Source organism: Manacus vitellinus, unplaced genomic scaffold, assembly GCF_001715985.3.
Source record: "Manacus vitellinus isolate BGI_N305 unplaced genomic scaffold, ASM171598v3 scaffold_2_pilon, whole genome shotgun sequence".
Classification (NCBI taxonomy): Eukaryota; Metazoa; Chordata; class Aves; order Passeriformes; family Pipridae; genus Manacus; species Manacus vitellinus.
The window spans coordinates 16,645,893-16,663,488 of NW_021940208.1; the positions used below are offsets into that span (position 1 = coordinate 16,645,893).

At 47.0% G+C, this 17,596-nt stretch overlaps 1 protein-coding gene across 1 annotated transcript in view; it reads right to left on the reverse strand.

Annotated features, from left to right (window-relative positions):
• Positions 1-10,031: 10,031 nt before the first annotated feature.
• The window catches only part of FLT3 (fms related tyrosine kinase 3), a 44,635-nt gene continuing 37,070 nt past the window's right edge, over positions 10,032-17,596 (reverse strand). Inside the window, exons 16-24 of the mRNA XM_018071028.2 lie at positions 17,089-17,199; positions 14,946-15,099; positions 14,447-14,577; positions 14,148-14,272; positions 13,669-13,791; positions 12,926-13,037; positions 12,743-12,842; positions 11,298-11,403; positions 10,032-10,306 (exon numbers count right to left, since the gene is read on the reverse strand). Coding sequence (XP_017926517.1) covers positions 10,169-10,306; positions 11,298-11,403; positions 12,743-12,842; positions 12,926-13,037; positions 13,669-13,791; positions 14,148-14,272; positions 14,447-14,577; positions 14,946-15,099; positions 17,089-17,199 — 1,100 coding nt within the window. The 3' untranslated portion in view covers positions 10,032-10,168. The remainder of the gene's footprint in view (positions 10,307-11,297; positions 11,404-12,742; positions 12,843-12,925; positions 13,038-13,668; positions 13,792-14,147; positions 14,273-14,446; positions 14,578-14,945; positions 15,100-17,088; positions 17,200-17,596) is intronic.

The window sequence follows — 17,596 nt, forward strand, 5'->3', positions numbered from 1 at the left end:
GGTCCGAATCCAATGGCCTGCAGCCCTTACATGATTAACGATTGTTTACAAGGCTCTATTAGTAATGGCCCAGACACACCAAAGGCAGGTGACGTGGAGAGGCGCTGGGTATATAGCTTCTACCCCTAAAAGACGATTTGCATTTAAAAAGATAAGGAGAGGGCAGCGACCTGATCACAGCTAAATATTCAAGCCTTTATTGTTTAAGAGCTTCCTCCTTCCATTGCAACCTGGTGCACTTTAACCTCCAATCACAGGTTCAAAGGATGAAATCAAGAGACTTGCAAAAGACAGAGAGAGAGATCTAAGGGCGAGGGTGGGAATATGGGAGCCGTGTATCACGGCCGATCTGCAGGCAGCACTTTAACCAGCTCTTCTCCGTACTCGGGGTTGGGAGGTGGAGGGGGAAGGGGCGGAAGAGGAGGGAGTTTTGATTAAAAATCCACAAAGCCATTTTGTCGTGGTAGTTTTAAGCAACAAACCCCATCGCGACGGCCTACTGCTTTTTCCATTGCGGTTCCCACCCGATCCCGGTCCCACTCGGTCACGGCCGATGAAGGCGAGGTAAGAGGAGAAATCCCCACTCCGAGGGTGCTGTCTCTTTCCTCCTCGTGTGCCTGCAGAGTTTCGAGGTCGAGCGCGCCTAGGCTGGGCCCCGGGTCTGGGAAAGAACGAAGACTGGGGGTGCTTTCGTCTGAAACACCCACTGCCCTCGGATTCACCGCGGGAGCAAGGCCGGATCATCCCTCCGTCCTTGGGACCGCGGGGGCCTTGGGACTGAGGCAGAGGGTGGTTCTCTCCAAGGGGGCAATCATCAGCCTCTGGAGCCTGCCACCTCAGGGTGCGATTCCCTCTCTGTGGCGTGGCCGAGCCCGCGGGGAACCCAACGACTTGCCCCTCCACGCACACTCACTTTTTCCCTCCCCGACGCCTTGGAAACCCTGGGGAAATGTTGGCCCTGGAAGGGCGGTTCCCGGGTAAGCGGCAGCCGGCTCCCCCGGCCCAGCCAGTCTCCTTTGAAGAGGCGACCCCCTCTCAGCTTCCCCCAGCCGCTTTTATGCTTTAACTTTTCACCCTGAGCGGGGACAATGCGAGACGACGTTTGCATATTCGCATCTTTTCTCATGACACAGCGAGGAAACCTTTCAACCGCCGAGAAAAAAATGGATGGGGACGGGAATGTGCCCCCGTTTTCGCAGCACACAGCGCCGGAGCAGCGCAGCACTGTCTCAGCCGTCCTCGCTGGCTCTCCCGCTCTCCTTGGGGCTGCTGCGGCTAGGTCCTACGGGGCCTCTCCCACAGGCCCCGCGCTATCCCGGACACGCGTGTCCCAGGTATTAGTACGGAGATCCCTGTGGCCGTGTCCCAAGGGTATATTTCCTTCCACGTGGGTGGCTGTTCTGCACACCGAGGAGTGTCATTAAGACGGGGCGTCTTGCAGCTGAGGGCGGATTTCAGCTCTGCAGAGGCAGATCTCCCTATTCACGCTCCCTGAAAATCTGCCCTCTCCTTCCACCCCATTTTACTGGGCCCTTTGGCGCTGAGCGTGGGGCTGACGCAAAGCCATGTTTTAATGCCAGTGGGAATAATTCAACTAACTCTTCCTAAATATCCAGAGGGGTCCATTATCAGTGGCCCTGTGAGACCGGGACGCTCAAGGGGTGAAGGACGGAGCATCGCTCCTGGGGAAGAGACCAAGGGCGGTCCACTCGGAGCTGCTATGGATACCCCGGATGCGAGGAACGGGGTACCCCCACCCTCCACACAGCCGGTGATGCCTGCGCCCACACTGTCACTTGTCATCCTTAGGCTGTCGCTGACTGCCGCGGATGCGAACCTAAGATAACAGCAACACAGCAGCAGAGATGCAGGAACGCCTGCTAGCCGCCTCCTCTGAAGGGATTTCTCTCCCTGTTGCCCATTCCTACTATGACACTTTCCCCCCGCCCCAGCGGTGGTGTACTGGGGAGAGGGAGTGGGACTTAAAGCCCCCAGAGCTCTCTGAGCAGAAGACTGAAATGTAACTGTGGAAAAGAAATGCTGTGTACCTTCAGTGTAACCGCCTGTCCCGATAAGCACCGACAGAGCCGATCTATGCAGATGTGAATTTGATGATGCCATAAACGGAGAAAGGGGTCATTAAAATGACAAAACTCTCAACATATTGTATTAAAAACACACCACAATCCTGACCTGCCCCGAAACAGGTCGGTTCTGTGTCTAAGGCTCCATCAGTGAATCCCTGGCAGGCAGGTGGTAGCGTTTCGGGGTGAGACCTGACGCCAGCTCATGCTGGCCGGGATGAAGGCCGTCGGCCGCGGAGTCGAATGAGAGTCCCGGGACGACGGCGAAGGAGCAGGACATGGTTCCGAGGCAGCACCGCAATCACCTGGCATCGCAGCGAGCGCACGGCTCTGCTTACCTACTGTGCCATTCGGACAGGGATTCCAGCTGCCCCCGGAGTACAGGCAGGACTTGGGGAGTCCGGCCCTACCAACCGTCCCCTCCCCTAAGCCGGCGGGGGGGGGACGAGTCCCGCTTCCCCCGCGGATAAATGCTCTGGAGCATCCTCCGCCGCCGAACAGATGCCCCCCGGACCCGACCTGTCCCAGCGATCTGCCCGGCTGCTAGGGGTGAGGATACACTGCGCCGGGACCCTCTTGTCTTAAAATAAGAGGGATCCTGAGCCGCGCATATCTACATGCCTGTGAGGCTGGTCGGGCTTCTTTTCCCTGCGACTGGCACAGGATTTGTCCCCTTTCCTGACCTACCCAGAGATCGAGACTTCCCGAGGAGAGTGGGGAAGAGAAGGTCTCTCTCTCGGCCGAGTTTCCCCCTTTTACTCCACTCCGTTCTGGAGAAGGGAGCTGCCCGCTCCCTGCTGCCTTCGTCTCGGGCCGACTCTGGCCCAGAGCTGCAGTTCTGGGAGAGAACAGGGGATCCCGGGACCGGACTCCGACACCAGAGCGCGGGCGAAGGCCTGGTATCTCCCTCTTTGCTTCCTTCGTGTTTTGTTTTTTTTTTTTTTCTTCCCTATTTCGTTAGATCCTGAGGGGGAAATGTGACACAACGCCTCTCAAGCTGACAAGTGCCTGATGGGGGACATTGCTTGCAGGGAAGTATCTTCCCCCTCCCCGCCACGATGACCCCTGGGCAGAAGCCGGGCACCCCGCCTTCCTCCTTCAGCTTCAGCCTTACGTCTTGATCTGAAAAAAAAATTTCCGACATTATTCCGAGGGGGAGTCAGGGCAGCGGCATGACTGCGGAGGAATGCCAGGGGGCAGGCCCCGGCCGGTGCCCGGGTCTGGAGCGGACAGCTCGCTTCGGAGCCGCCGCTCATCGCCGCCTCGGGCCACGGGGCTGGGGCGGACTGGGGGATAATGGGCCGAGCAGCATAGCAAGAGGAACCCCGTCCTGGGCCAGACATCTCCCCATAAGCCTCGGGAAAGACCGAGTGCCGCGCAGTGCCCGCGATCCCTCCTCCAGCAACTGCTCCCTCTCAGCGGGACCCTTGTGGGGATGCGGATTCATCGTCTTTACTTCTAATAGTTTTGTGCTTTAAAGAATTTATTTTTCCGTGACTTAGGAAAATCTCGGGGTGGAGTACGAGGGAGGACCTTAACGACATGGAACCGGGAGCTTTGTTTGCAAGGTTAAAAAAAAAAAAAAAAAAGAAAAAAAAAGAAAGGAAGGGGAAAAAAAGCCCACTTGAAAGCCCTTTGGTGACCATGGGGAGAGAAGGGAAGGAGGAATCGTGTGTTAGTCCGACCTGTGGAATTTATGACTCCCCCTAAGCACAGACATGATAAGGACTTAGAAAACATCTTGGATCTTTTCAAGCCGGCAGCCCCCGAGGCTTTGATGTAGATTACGTTGCAGAATACTTTTATCGTGGGCTTGATACTCGTCTTGTTTAAGCACATGCCTCTAGGAGCGGGTTAGATGCAGAGACGGGGAGGAAGGTGGCACCTTGTGTCAAGCCAGGGCACCGCCGCCCCCGCAGCAGCACCCGCCACGGGCCGCCCCCGCGGCCCCGGCCGGCCCTGCCTCTTTGCACAGGTGCTGTCAGCCCTGAGTTCACATCGCCCTGCTCCCCTTCAGGAAGTAGGAACGTAAGCAGAAAAGAAGTGGAAAAATAATGATAAATAATACTATACACCAGAAGCTTCATGCAGCCGGAGGCCAATGAGTGTGATCGCAGCCGCTCGGGTCCAGTGGCCAGATCCTCCTGAGGAGACGTTCGGTTTGTCCGACGCGGAAGGACCAAAGGCTGATCCCTGTCGCGCTCCCTGACCCTGTTTACATGGGCTTGGCATTGCTCAGCTCTCTTGGAAGTCTCTGGTGAACTGCGACCAGAGGCCTCTGGCACACATCTGCTGGCTAAGGAAATAGCCTTGGTTGAATTTTATTACTTTATTTTATTGTTTTATTTTATCATTTTTAAATGCCACGGGGAAGAAAAGCCCCACCAGCGCGCCTCGGCCGCCTGCAGAACACTTGTGCCCGGACTTTGCTGGCATGTCCCACCTGGGAGAGTCGGGGTCTGATCCGGTCACGGGAGCCGTGAGTGACCCGGCAGCGGGCACACGCGGGGCGGCCCCGGCGGCGCGGTCCCGGCGGTGCGGTCCCGGCTGGCGTGGGCGGGGGCCGTCCCGCTCCCTGGAAGGGAGCTCAGAGTTCGACTGTTATCACACCTCCCCGCCAAGGACAGCCCCCGTCCGCCCACGGACGCTCCCCGCAGCACGCAGGGCCCCTGTTCGCTCCCTCGGCACCAGCAGCGCCCGGTGCGGGATGTAGCGGGAGCGCGGTGCTCCCCGCTCTCGGCTCTGCAGCAAGGCACGGCCGGGCCGAGACCCCGAGGCAGGGGGTGCTCTCTACCCTTCCAGCCGTCTCCCTGAGACACGCCGCTCCTCGGGAAACTGGCCCTCCCGGCCCAGCTGGCGGGAAAGAGCCACTAACACGAGCCGAGCAAAACACTAAATTCCAGCTGTGAAATGGTTTGCACACATTTGCCACCAGCGAGTCCCCGGGCTATCCCCATCTCCCAAGGGCAATATAAACTCTGGTGTCTTCATTGCCTTCCTCACTGATTCATTTCCTACATCTCCCAGCATTAAAACATAACCTCAGCAGGGAGATGATGCATGCCCCGTGGGCACGTCTTCCCGTCTCTGCAACTAGTCCTGCTGATTTATTCCCCCTGCCGGCTTCAGGCCCTTCCATGGTGAGATGCAGTGGGGTGATTGCCCCATACCACCATCTCCCTCAGCCTGTGTTTTGTGGCAAGCCCAATCCTGCAAACTCTGTCAGTCAGCAGACACACAGGGTGATGTTGGCCCATGCAGAGGGTTTGTTGTTTGTGAGGCCATAACTGTATACATCCCTGCAGAGCCGTGGTGCTTTGTGGACGATATTTCATGCTAGAAAATGTAGGAGTCCAAAGCAGTCAAGCACCAAATGCTTTCTTGGCCTGACAGGTAACCGGCCAAGGCTCCCGCCTTTCTTTATTCTGGGGCTGTGAGAAGGCAGGAGAAGATTTGTCTTTCTCCACTGGTAAACCTGTTCTGTCCAAAATAAAACCTCAGACCTCCTGGCTCCGAGGAGTAACTAGTGCCTCACTGTTCTCCACCACCTCCCATCTGCTCCCAGTTGTCTTCTTCTAATTCCTGGGAGGGGAGTCTCACCGCATTTTCTTCTGGTCTAAAAAGAATCCCGAAAAGGAGCGGAAGATATGGACAGGCAGATCCAGGGCCGGCTCCCAGCCATGGCTCACGCTGCCCTCCCCTGGGCGCTCCTTCGCTGCTCAGCTCCCGGGGACCAGCCCTGCTTTGCCTCAGTTTAGCTCCCCAGTCCCTCCACACCCAGAGCACACCCACGCACAGGAAGCTCTTCCAAAGGAGATCTTAGTCCACATCAGGCAGTCGCTTCTCCAAGAGAAATACAGTGGAAACTAGAACACGGCATCTCTTTCTTTTTAGGATCTGAAGCTTCCAAACCCCTTCTGAGGATGGGGCTGTCATGGCACTGGTGGGACTGGAGGGCTGTCATTAGAAGCAACTTCTGGTCTTTTTTCAGAAGGTGATGTAGACATTGCATAGGTCATGGAGGAAGGGGAACCCTATTGCACCTAGAAAGAGGTTTCTCTGGGCACATACGGGCTGCCACAGCTACGTGCCAAAGCTTAATTTAGAATTAGCTTAGTGAAAAGAATCATGAATGGGTGTAGGTAACACATGGCAGGAGGAGTGGGTCACTGTCAGGACCTCCAGTGGTTTTTCATCCCAATCAAGCAGTATCAAATGAACTGGATCCCATCCCAGTCTTCACGTGTCTCTGTGGAGGTGACCATAGGAGCATCACCACTTTCCCACCTCTCTCCACAGCGTAGGTCTTCAAAATTTCTTGGCTGAGATCTGAACCAGACTGTATGCCAAGGTACCTACACTTCTGCTAGGAGAGTTACTCTACCAGTCTTCCAGCACAGCCTTAAACACATAAATTCTAATGTACCAGTGACCTATAACACAGAATCCCTGACCTGAGCAGTCCCTCTGTTTATGTCATCACTGGTAAATATGTCAGGATGCCTGAATCCAGCTCTGGTCTGAGACAGCCTGCCTGGAAGGGACTTCTTCCCTGTCAGTCTGTAGTGCTGGGATGCTCACCAAGGGTGAGAGGAAGCTGGGCTCAGGTCCCAGTTCTTTCTGAAGTGATCTGTGGCCTCCTCAACCACAAACCTGGATGGGTCTTTTTGTGCCTTGTTTTTTTTAAAGCTGGTTTGCTTTGCATAGTCTAACTAATTAGCCACTGATGGGGGAGGGAAGAAGGCATCAACTAGTTGGTGCTGCACTGCATTTGGCTGGGAAGAGTGACCCCTGAGCCACTGAGCACTTGATCTAGTACTGTGTCTGGTAGTAGGGGCCTAAGGTCTGATATATCCAGCTCCGTGGGGAATGTCCTAATCCAATTATCTTCTACCTGCTTTGATTTTTGCCCCAAAATAGTTTCCAGCAGAAGTGTTGCCTCCTAAAAAATAACCTGTCTGCAAATAGTTCTGGCGCAGCTATGACCTTGGATTTCTTCATCCCATTTCACAGTTCCCATGAACATGTGGACTGAAAGCCACTGCCAGAATGCATAACAGGGTCAGTTCTGCTCTCCTCTTCTGGTTCAACACATGGTTAGCCCCAGCTTCTCCCAGAGGGACCTCCCAGAGCCCATCTCAGGTATCCCAAACAAAAGAGTGGGACGTGTTGGAGGAGCACATCCAGTTTCTCTTGATCCAGAAAAGAGTCTTTTTCTTGTCCCTGCTGCCTGTGACACACGGGCATGGTTGTCTGGGAGGACACACTGAGGTCGGGGACTGAGTCGTTTGCCCTGGAACTGGGCCAGCCGCGGTTTCTGCTACGAAGTTTTGGCTGTGAATTCCTTTTGGCCGACACCCCTATCCCCAGTTCTGGTCTCCTGGTGTCCTGTAGCTTTGGTCCAGACACCGCGGCTGGCCCAGGCCCTTCTGTTGAGCACCAGCCCGGCTCCTTGTCCCCTCTGCACCACTCGCTCCGTCACTGCCTGCCCGGCAGCCGCGGTCGCGGAGCTCCACCTAGTGCCAGCTGCGGCTGTCCCCGGGCTGTCGCGGGGCATCCCGCGGGGACGCTTCCTTACAGGTAGAAGGGAAAGCACATTAGGGCAGATTCCTCAATGCCATCCTGTTCTTTAGCTTCGGTTGTCAAATGTATCTTCCTTCTAATTTCTGCTACTGCTAAGTAGGAGAGTGCAGTGTCCTTCGTCCTTTGGCGCCTTGAATTGACCTCAACCCCTTCTGCTCTTCTACCTGCATCAATGAGTACTGAATCTTTGTCAGTCTCAGCCTAACTTAATGCATCCAGCTTAGACTAAAGGCATCTCTGCCGGAGGTCTTCAAACAAGCTTAACTCTCTCCATTCACTACAGGGGGGACTTTGTCACTTTCTCCAGGCAATCAGCTCCTGGAGACACAGATTAGGGGTCTGGATTCTAATAAGAGAAATGTGGACATTTTCCTTTAAGAATCATGAAACTACTCCACTGTCTGTGGCTCTGCACAAGCCTCAGCAAACCACTTTGCTAGGTTGTGTTGGAAGCATCCTGGAAAGGAAATGTGCTCCTAGAAGACACTATTTTTCACTCAGTACCTCTTGCAGCTTTGTGCCATCTCTCTCTGCTGTGTGGAGAAGCAGGTGTACAACTCTACACATGATCAGCCCTTTCAGGAGGGTTTTTCTCCCGATTGCACTTCCTCACAGAGTGCTGTGTTGCCTGAACTGCTTTTCATGTGTGCATCATGAGAAGTTGTGTTAGCTTCAAGGTTCTCTGTTTGCCTTTATATTCCCAAGTCTCAGCTTAGTAGTGATGATGGGGCCAGATGACCCCTACCCACTTCTTTTTAATTCTTGTGGAAAAATATTTGACACAACTCCCTGGCATGTTTTAAAGCACATGGGATTCCCATCTGCTTCTCTATGAGCCAAGTTCACATCTGCTTAGCTTCCAGGGCCAGTTAGGCTTGGATGTGATCAGTTCAGCATTAAGTTCCTCTAGCTCTGAAAGCTGAAAACTGTCTGCACAAGACACTCAAGATCCTTTTTCCAGATGATGGAGGCTGTGTGTTAACAGTGCTGAACAGTGATATCTTGTAGATTAACACTTTGAAAGTATTAAAATAAAGTTAAAAATAATATACATTTTCCAGAAAATGAAATGTCAAAGTTTTATTTCTATCTGAACATTTCAAAATTACTCTTTGGTAGTTTATATCTGATTAAAAAATTTATGACTCCTTGTTAATTATTAACTATCAACAAATATATACAAATCATACTCACTGTATTACAACATTATTTTCAGACAAAATTAGTAAAGAGCAGCTAAATTTATAGTATATTCTATCAAAAAAGTTATTAATTTATAACACATGCCACTGAAAAATCCTAAATTAAGTTAGCACCTTGCAAAATGTAAAAAAAGAAAACTGTTAACCAATACATTCTCATATTCATTCCCTGAGATGCAGACAAATGTATCCTGTTAATCATGACAGAAGTTGCATTTACAAATTCCTAACCTCATAATGAAAATAATTGTCTTTCTAACTATACTGGAAACACATCAAGTCTCTGGTTATTGTCCTGGGACTCTGCGAGAAAGTTAAATAGGTAATACTCTCATTTTAGTGCAGCAGGATTCATACATCCAGGTTGATATCTGGGAATTTGGAGTGATGATATTACACTCCTAAATTGCTACAGAAGATAATTTATTCAAAATTAAACATTTTTTATTTGATATTAAAACACACAAAGCCCCAAGAATGTAACTGGCTGCAATTCAGTTGAAATGAGACTTCCAGCTGGAGACTGCCACCTGGATTTTCTAGAACAGGGAGGTAGAAGGTTATCTCCAAATATCAATCCTCCTGTTTATTTTAGATTCTTATTTTAGGTAGAAAGGAATGACTCACTGCAAATGCCTAGGTCTCACCAGCAGTTGCAGAATGTAACCTGGATGACTAGAGGCCACCCAAGTACTTAAAACTTGATAAAATGAACTCACCTGAACATGACACCGGTCAACTACTTTACAGCAATTGAGATATCCAGGATAAGACAGTTATACACAATTAAATTAAGAGTTCCTTGTAAAAACAAGACTGATGAAACTCTAAAACTTGCCATCTAAAGCTGGCTACTCGAATGGTCTTTGTTTTTCTGACACTCAGTGACATCTGGAGATGAAGTTGCGAACAGCACCTCTGGAAATCAAACCATCTCTTTTTAGCACATAGTCAATGCTTGTAAACATTGACTAAAAAAACCTGTGGATTTTCTCATGTTTGCTTGTGATGAGGCAAGAACAGTATGAATTCAATACATTGGTTAGATGCTATTTACACAACACCAGGAAAAGAGATATCCAGTTGTAGAGAGGCAGCAAAAAGACCTGTCTTGCTATAGATGTGTTTGCTGAATTCAAATAAATGAATTATCTCTTCTTCTCAAAGTCACACAAATATGGATGGGACCACAAAAAATGCAAACAGTGCTGCATTTGGTGACAAAATCTCTTCTTAGAGCTGGTGTAAAACACTTATCCTACACAGAGTCTATGAAAATAATCAAATCCACAACCCAGATTATTTTTCAGCCTGAGGTTCTTCATTATGGTGCTCAGTTGGGAACAGCAGAGACTCCTCATTCCTGCTTACACCTCCTGGTTTAGTTTTGATGCTGGAATTGTTTGTAGCAGCATTTTTCTTCATATTCTGGTAAACCTAGAATTGTGAAGAGAAAATGAAAGATATCTTCTATTATTACTTGTTGTACCTGGAAGCCTGCTCTTCTCCTCATGAAGCAGACACTTGTCATGTACAGTCCACCTCCTCTTGAGGGAGAATCACACTCATGTCTGCTAGTTTACTTCCCACTGACTCCAAAGGGAGTCCAGACTGCTGCCTAAGTGACATGGATCTTATCCAGCCAAAAAGAGCTGGGTTGAGGGATGGCACTGGACTATAAAGGAAGATTTTTTTCATAGACATAGTGCTTTGAAGTTGCTTATTAGTTCATTCCTACACTTGGCAGCTTCTGCCAGGTTAACAGCCTTCTGAGAAGCTCAATGCTGCAAAGGCAAGAGTCACTCCTCACATCCCAAAAGGTTCTTAAGGACACTGCACTGGGAAATAGTGTGTCTAGCCCAGGGTGGATAACCAAGTAAAAAGTGGTAGTTTGGAAAGAAATTATCATCCCTGAAGAAGAGATAACTGTCTGGTATGGATGGAACAGGGCTTCTTCAGATCCTGTTTAGTATTTTGACCTTTGAGGATGACATGCAGCACTCTGTCTGTGAGGACATGGCAGCACATACCTATGGTGACCCCCCGTGAGATCCCTGGCATCAGCTCCCCTCCCATGGCATCTATCAGCATCACCAAAGCAAACTGCACCGGCTCCTGCATAGGAGAAGCACATCCCCACAGCACAGGTTGAGACCTTTCAGCTTTCCAGAGTCCCAGTGCAGGCAGTGGGAGGAAGAAACTCCTCATCAGGAAGGTCAGGATTCTTTCTGATGGCAGAAAAAAATGCCCCAGACTCTTACATAGATCCATGGGCACTGTATCCATAACACAGTTGTGTACTTCAAGAGAAAGCAGAAGGCTATTCCTCAGCTCATTCTGATCTATGGAGCTACACAAAACCCCCCCCAGACTCCCCTAGTCAAACCCAAACATTGTTCACATTGTTCGTATTTCTGTGTTTACTTACTGCTCCTTCTGCCTCAGCCAGCTGACCTGCAAGAGAGGAAACCAGGCAAGAAAAAGAGGGTCTTTTTCTGGAGTCAAGGGCCCAACAGGACTGCATCATGTGATACCTGCAGAAGCAAAGAGGTGGTACAGAAAATGTGTTAGCTCTTGGACTATCTGTAAATGACTACATAGCGTTGCAGAATTTGAATGGGAATCATGGGGCATCAGAATGATTTTATAGAAACAGGCCAGAACTACTCTCTTGCATCCTAGGAAAAGGCACAGAAAGATAAGGATCAAGGGTGAAATGAAGAACATGGTTTTACAAGAGTCCTTAGTAAAATCCTCCTCATAGAATTGGGGCCAGAATTCCATCCTGGCTGGCACATACTGGCATGCTAACCCTGTTTTCCAGTTTCCATACAGAAAATTGTAGGAAAACAATTCCTATCTGTCTCTGGGACTGAACCTGCTCCTTGTGGACTATGTATTCTTGAGAGCACTTTTCACAGCAAGTCTTTTTATGTAATTTGACATAACAAATGTCTTTCTAAAATGTAAACACCACTTTAGAGATTTTGCAGTTTCATCAGGCACTTGTGTAGCACCTATCCATTAAAGTTCCTTCCAAAGTTACTGGGACAAGAGGTTCCCTGATATTTATAAGCACCACAGCAATCTTTCACGGGTCATCCTGTCAGAGTCATGTGTACCTGTAATGCCATTTCCATGGAGAGGATAAGAGCAGTACAGTGTCATAGCAAGGCACTGAGTCCCTAGACCATCTATGAAATGTGTGCCAGAAGAGCTCAGACAATCCAAAGTCCTTCCTTTTTCTCCATGTTCCAGGTCTCATAGCTCCCTATCATCTTCTCTTGTCCCCTGGGGTCCACCTCTAGGCAAAGCCCACCCAGGCACAGAGGCGCAGGCTAAAAATCATATTACTGAGAGCACAGAAATAGCTCCCCCCAGCTCTTCCTTAGCAGGGTTCTTATCTAACAGGATTCCTAGCCACCCTGAACCAAAACAAATGTAGTAAAGCTCAATTAAAAAAAAAAGTTTAGAAAAAAACCCGCCAAAGATTTAGTCAATATTCAAAACTGATATTTTTTTTCCTTGGGAAAAAAAATAAAGGAAAGAAAAAAAAGAAAAAAAGCAAAGGAAAACAAGGAAAAAAAAAATCTGTGATCTGGGAACAAGAATTGGTCCCTGGGAAAGGAAGGCACAATTAAATAAATATGATAAATTAGTCCTTTCAAACACACATAACTTTTAGTGTTGATCACTTCTGCTTTAGAACAAAACCTGCGGAATCAGGCAGCCTTTTCCAGAGTTAGAGGAAGATATCATGTTTTGCAACTTATTATGAGCAAGACACAGTATACAATAAATAAAAGGTCATTCAAACAGTGACCTGGTAAATATAAATTCACATACTCTGCATCAGGCAAGAAGTACACTTACACATCTTTTGTAGCATAATATGGTTGGTCCATATTAAATCCACTTTGTATTAATTTGTAGAAATTTGTATCAACCTGAATACCAGGGTAGGGATTTACACCTGTGGAAATTATTGGAGAATACATGTTAATTCAGAAGCTAACAAAACCAAACACTGCTCTTTTGTCCTATTACAAAACATACCCAAAGAGAATATTTCCCATAGCAATATTCCATATGACCAGACATCACTCTTCATTGTGTACGTCCTCTCAAATAAGCTTTCAGGAGCCATCCATTTAACAGGTAAACGAGCCTGTACAGACAGGGGGAAAGGAGGCCAGGTCATGCTTCGACACAGGCTTTCTAGATGACTCACTGTAGTTCTCACTGCTTGAATATGATCAATTCATGTTTGCCATGTCAAGAGCTGTGTCTCTCTTAGTAGTCCTTCGAAATTCCCATTATAGAGAGAAATGGGCACTTCTAAGGAGCCAGTTCATCTCATCCATTTTAGATGACTATTTAAGGAGAGATGAGCTCAGTCCTGGAAGAGCTACCTTCCTTCTTATGACTTCTAGAGTGAGCGGCTCAGATGGAGAAGCCCACACTGTACTTCTTCATACAGGCAGAGGATCTGGCATATCCCCACGTTGTCCTACACTATTACTGTCTGCAACAGTAAACGACTCCCAGTGCTTCCATCAGTGGATTTCACTGTGCTTTAGAAAGAACATGGGTATCATTTCATTTACAGTACTAGCTTGATTAGTTTAATCATAAGCTAAGAATATGCATTGGCCAGGGGCAGGAAAAAGTGAGATTTCTGCACTTTCAGTACAGATATCTGCAAAGCTAACAAGGAATTTAAAAATTGAAACTTCACTTTCTTGGTTCCATATAATTCTTAAAGTAGTATGAAAGTCAGAGAGTGCTCATGAACTTACATTCCCCCTGACGATGTAGTTGGAGTCATTAATTATATCTCTGGCAAGGCCAAAATCACATATTTTCACCACTTTTCCATGGGTCACTAGTATATTCCGGGCAGCAAGGTCTCTGTGAATGCACTTAGAAGGAAAGGAAGGGTTAATGCTCTGCAGCATTTAGTATCAGAGGAAGACAACTCCCTGCTCTCTGAGTTGCTCCCTCCTTCCACTTAAACAGTTTTGTGAATGGGCAAGCTGGATGCTCCCTGGTTGATCATGGCTAGGGGACAGGGCCAGAGCAGGCACAAGCGTTCAGTGCAGATGCTTCTTATTCAGGGTGGTGCCTAAAACTGCAATTCAGCCTTTGCTGTTAAGCCAGGGAAGGAGGTATAGTTCAAACTTGCCACTGAGTGTCTCTGTTCTTCAACCTGCCTTTTATAAACTGATGTTTTTTTACTGCCTTTTCTATCTGAACAATTTGCTACCCTTCACTATACCGATTTGGACTCAAGAAATTCCATTCCTTTGGCAACTTGATAAGAGAAGCAAAGAAGGTCTTCAAAAGTGAGCACATTAAAATCCTCTTCTTCATCCACCTGTGTGCTTGCATCCTTAATTTTATCTGTAAAAAATAACCAAGTATGAGTTTTCCTCTGGCTTCCTCACTCTCTGATTAATTCTACTGACAGTTTTAAGAATTTTCATGTGCTCCTACCAAGAACAACATCACAAAGAGCATCTATCTTTTTTATCCTAATAACAGAATTAGTAAAGATAAAATCAATCAGTCTCTTACCTTCCTCAGAGAACAGCACTATCCCATTTGACCCAGGTGTCACATTTGTGTTTTGACTTCTTTGCATGGTTTCAAATTCATCTTCTCTGCACAGAGCTGTATTTACACCATACTTCAGGTGAGTCCCTATCCTGGAGCAGGCAACATATTTTCAAAGGTCACACACAGTGTATCACGTAATCTTCTACACATAAATGGTTTCACAGTGAAAACCATGATCAGTTACTGATATTAAAAATCTGGGCACAGACATGCACAGACATGAGACTTCTCCAAACTGGAAAGAGAAACAAGAGATCGCTTGTATTCTGCAGTCCAGTGTGAAGAACATCATAAGGAGAATCAAATCTCAGTTCCTCCTAAAGCATTATTTATTAAAGTATGTCGAAGCACATTCTCAAGAATTGAATGATTTCACCAGTTTAGTGCACAGCTGAGAATGCAGTTTAAGAAGTGATAGTAGTTTTAAAAAGTATTAAACTGTTGCTAAATACTTTACCTGGAATTTTGGTCCAAATGAATATTGTGGTAAAAGCTGAAATTATGCTGTTTAAAAATATCTGTCAGTGTCCAGTGAAACTTTTCTCTCTTGCTCCTTAAGTAGTTCAGAAGGTCACCATAGCAACAGTACTCAAATATCAAGTAGATTGGTCCTGAAATAGTTGGAAATGTAAATGTTTGCTGCTATTTATAGCACCCTCACCATTAAAGCCCTAATGCTGTCTCATCTTTTCTCAGGACTAATCTGTATTAAAACATCCCAAACATCTTTCCTTCCCAGGTAGATAAACTGTGCTGATGGGCAGGTAATGTTTACTGATTGTAATGTCCCTTTGGAAAGTCTGTGTAACTGATTCTTCCTTACGGTACATCTCTCAATGTGTACTGAAAATCCCTATAGAAACAGAAAGATCCTTCCTGGTAGGACCGCACAGACAATAAATATGCAACACACTGTCTAAACCATGCATGGTTCAAGTAAAAAATGATCCCTGCTAATTATCTGGATGATGTGAATTTGTATCCTTTGACCTACATCCTTCCATTTATCTGTGCTATCTTCATGCTCTGGAAATATCCTTTTTTTTCCACGAAGGCCAACTGAAACCCAAGTGTGCTTGCTGAGATGGCCTATAGGAGGGGATGACCTTGCAAGGGGATGTGTCTGAGTAGAATACTGGTCAGGTCACTTTCTCAAAGGAAAAATACATCCAAGACCTGACCCAGGCAGGCTCACAGAAAAGTCGTGACAAGCCCGCAGGAGCTCAGAGTGGTCACACATCATCCTGCAAAGCCTTACACTGACATCACTGCTTCTGGTTCAGAAAAGCCAACTATGAACTTGCAGCCATTTCTGTCGAAAGGCCCCTGCCAAACAAGGTAGGGCACACTGGAAACAGCCTGTGAACTCTCTCAGAGGATGGAAAGGAAGTCTTGAGAACCATGTAAATACTTCTGAAAATGGGATTTGGATAAGGCTGGAAGCATTCCTGCCCTACCCTGCCAGACTAACCAGGCCTTCACTGCAGCTCTCCTACCTACACATCTTTTCTAATGTTCCAGAAGGCTGTGGCAGACTATATAGTTTCAACTCAGCTAAGTCCACCACCATCAACCTATTTCTCTACTTTCCTCTTATCCCTCAGATGTCTTTCCATGACATTATTGCTGCTGATGCAAACTGAGGAAACAAGAGTTAACTGTTCTCCTTGGTCTTTCTGAGGAAGTCAAGTTTTTCAGTGGTAGGTGTCATAGTTCATGACATGGACCAACACTGGGTAAAATCCTGTCCTTTTGCCAAGGTCATCTTTTCTTTAGCCTCTCCTCACCCACTCTTGTTCACCACTGGACTGCCCAGAGAAGCAGTTCTTGGGACAGGAACATCTGCGTATGTTTCCTCAATGACGAGTCACACAATAATTAATTAGTCATAATCCCTTGCTGCCTTCATTTTAACCCATATTTACTTATTTTTTTCAATCTTTAGCTTTGTTTTTACAATCGACCCTTTAAAAAGTTGTTCCTCTGTCCATTATTCACTTCATCTCTGTCCGTTATTCATCTTCTTTCTTTGTGTGGCCCTCCTGCCTTTGCTCTTTTTCGGTCTTTTCCTTCCTGTCTGGCTTTTAGCCATTTTCCCTTTTCTTTCTACAACTTCACTGTTTGGTGATCCATATGATTTAAAAAAAAAAGAAAAAAAAATATTTCTTATGTGAACATAATCATGTGGATACAAAAGTCCCTGACACCAGATAAGTTTTTCCTCTCCTCTTAATAAATTGGCCCATATCAGTGCTATCACCACTGTAACAGGAAATCCTCTTCTACAGAAGGCCTGTTGTATCACTTCATGCAAGTTCAATCAGAAAGGACCCTTTTCTGTACACCTGCATAGCTTTAACTTTGCTTTCAGTTCATCTTCATCTTATTTTGGTCCAGCACAGAACAGCAAAATTGATTGGGCAGAGATGGAGTTCAGCAGAGAAGAGATTGAAGAGCAGCATGAGGAAAAAGTGATTATTTATGACTTGGATGTCTTTAATACTGTTTTTAACAACCAAGTTTTTGATACTTCTTATCTGTTTAGGAGTCCTCATTAGTCTGGAGGTTTTAGTTGGTACCTTTCCACAATTGCAAGTTACCTGACACAGTACAAGCTCCTAGTAGGTTAACAATATTTTCATGGCTTCCAATGTGAGTCATCATTTTCAGCTCAGACATTAGAGCATCTTTTTCTGTGGCATCAGGTTTTTCTGTAAAGGTAATAACACAGATTTGGAAATCTCTAGCAAAGAAATAAAAATTTAAATGGTCATGATGCTTTATCACATGCAAATCTTCATTTCAAATTCATTGAATTGATGGTATATTTGGGAACATTCTGAAAAAAAAATCTTTCTACAGTAAAAAAAGATTTAACAAAAGGTGGAAACTAAATTTGTGTGTGTGTGTGTGTACCATTTGAAGGCTTGGGAAAGCAGCCCTCAAATGTCAACATTTGTCATTCTTGGGCAAGAAATGACAGCAATTTATTAAAGTGTCCACAAGCACAGAAAAAATGGCAGTCAATCCTGTTGCAGGGAAATGCTAAGAGAAAAAAACATCTTGGCAGCCATATGGCATGCAACCAGTTGCAACCCAATAGCTAAG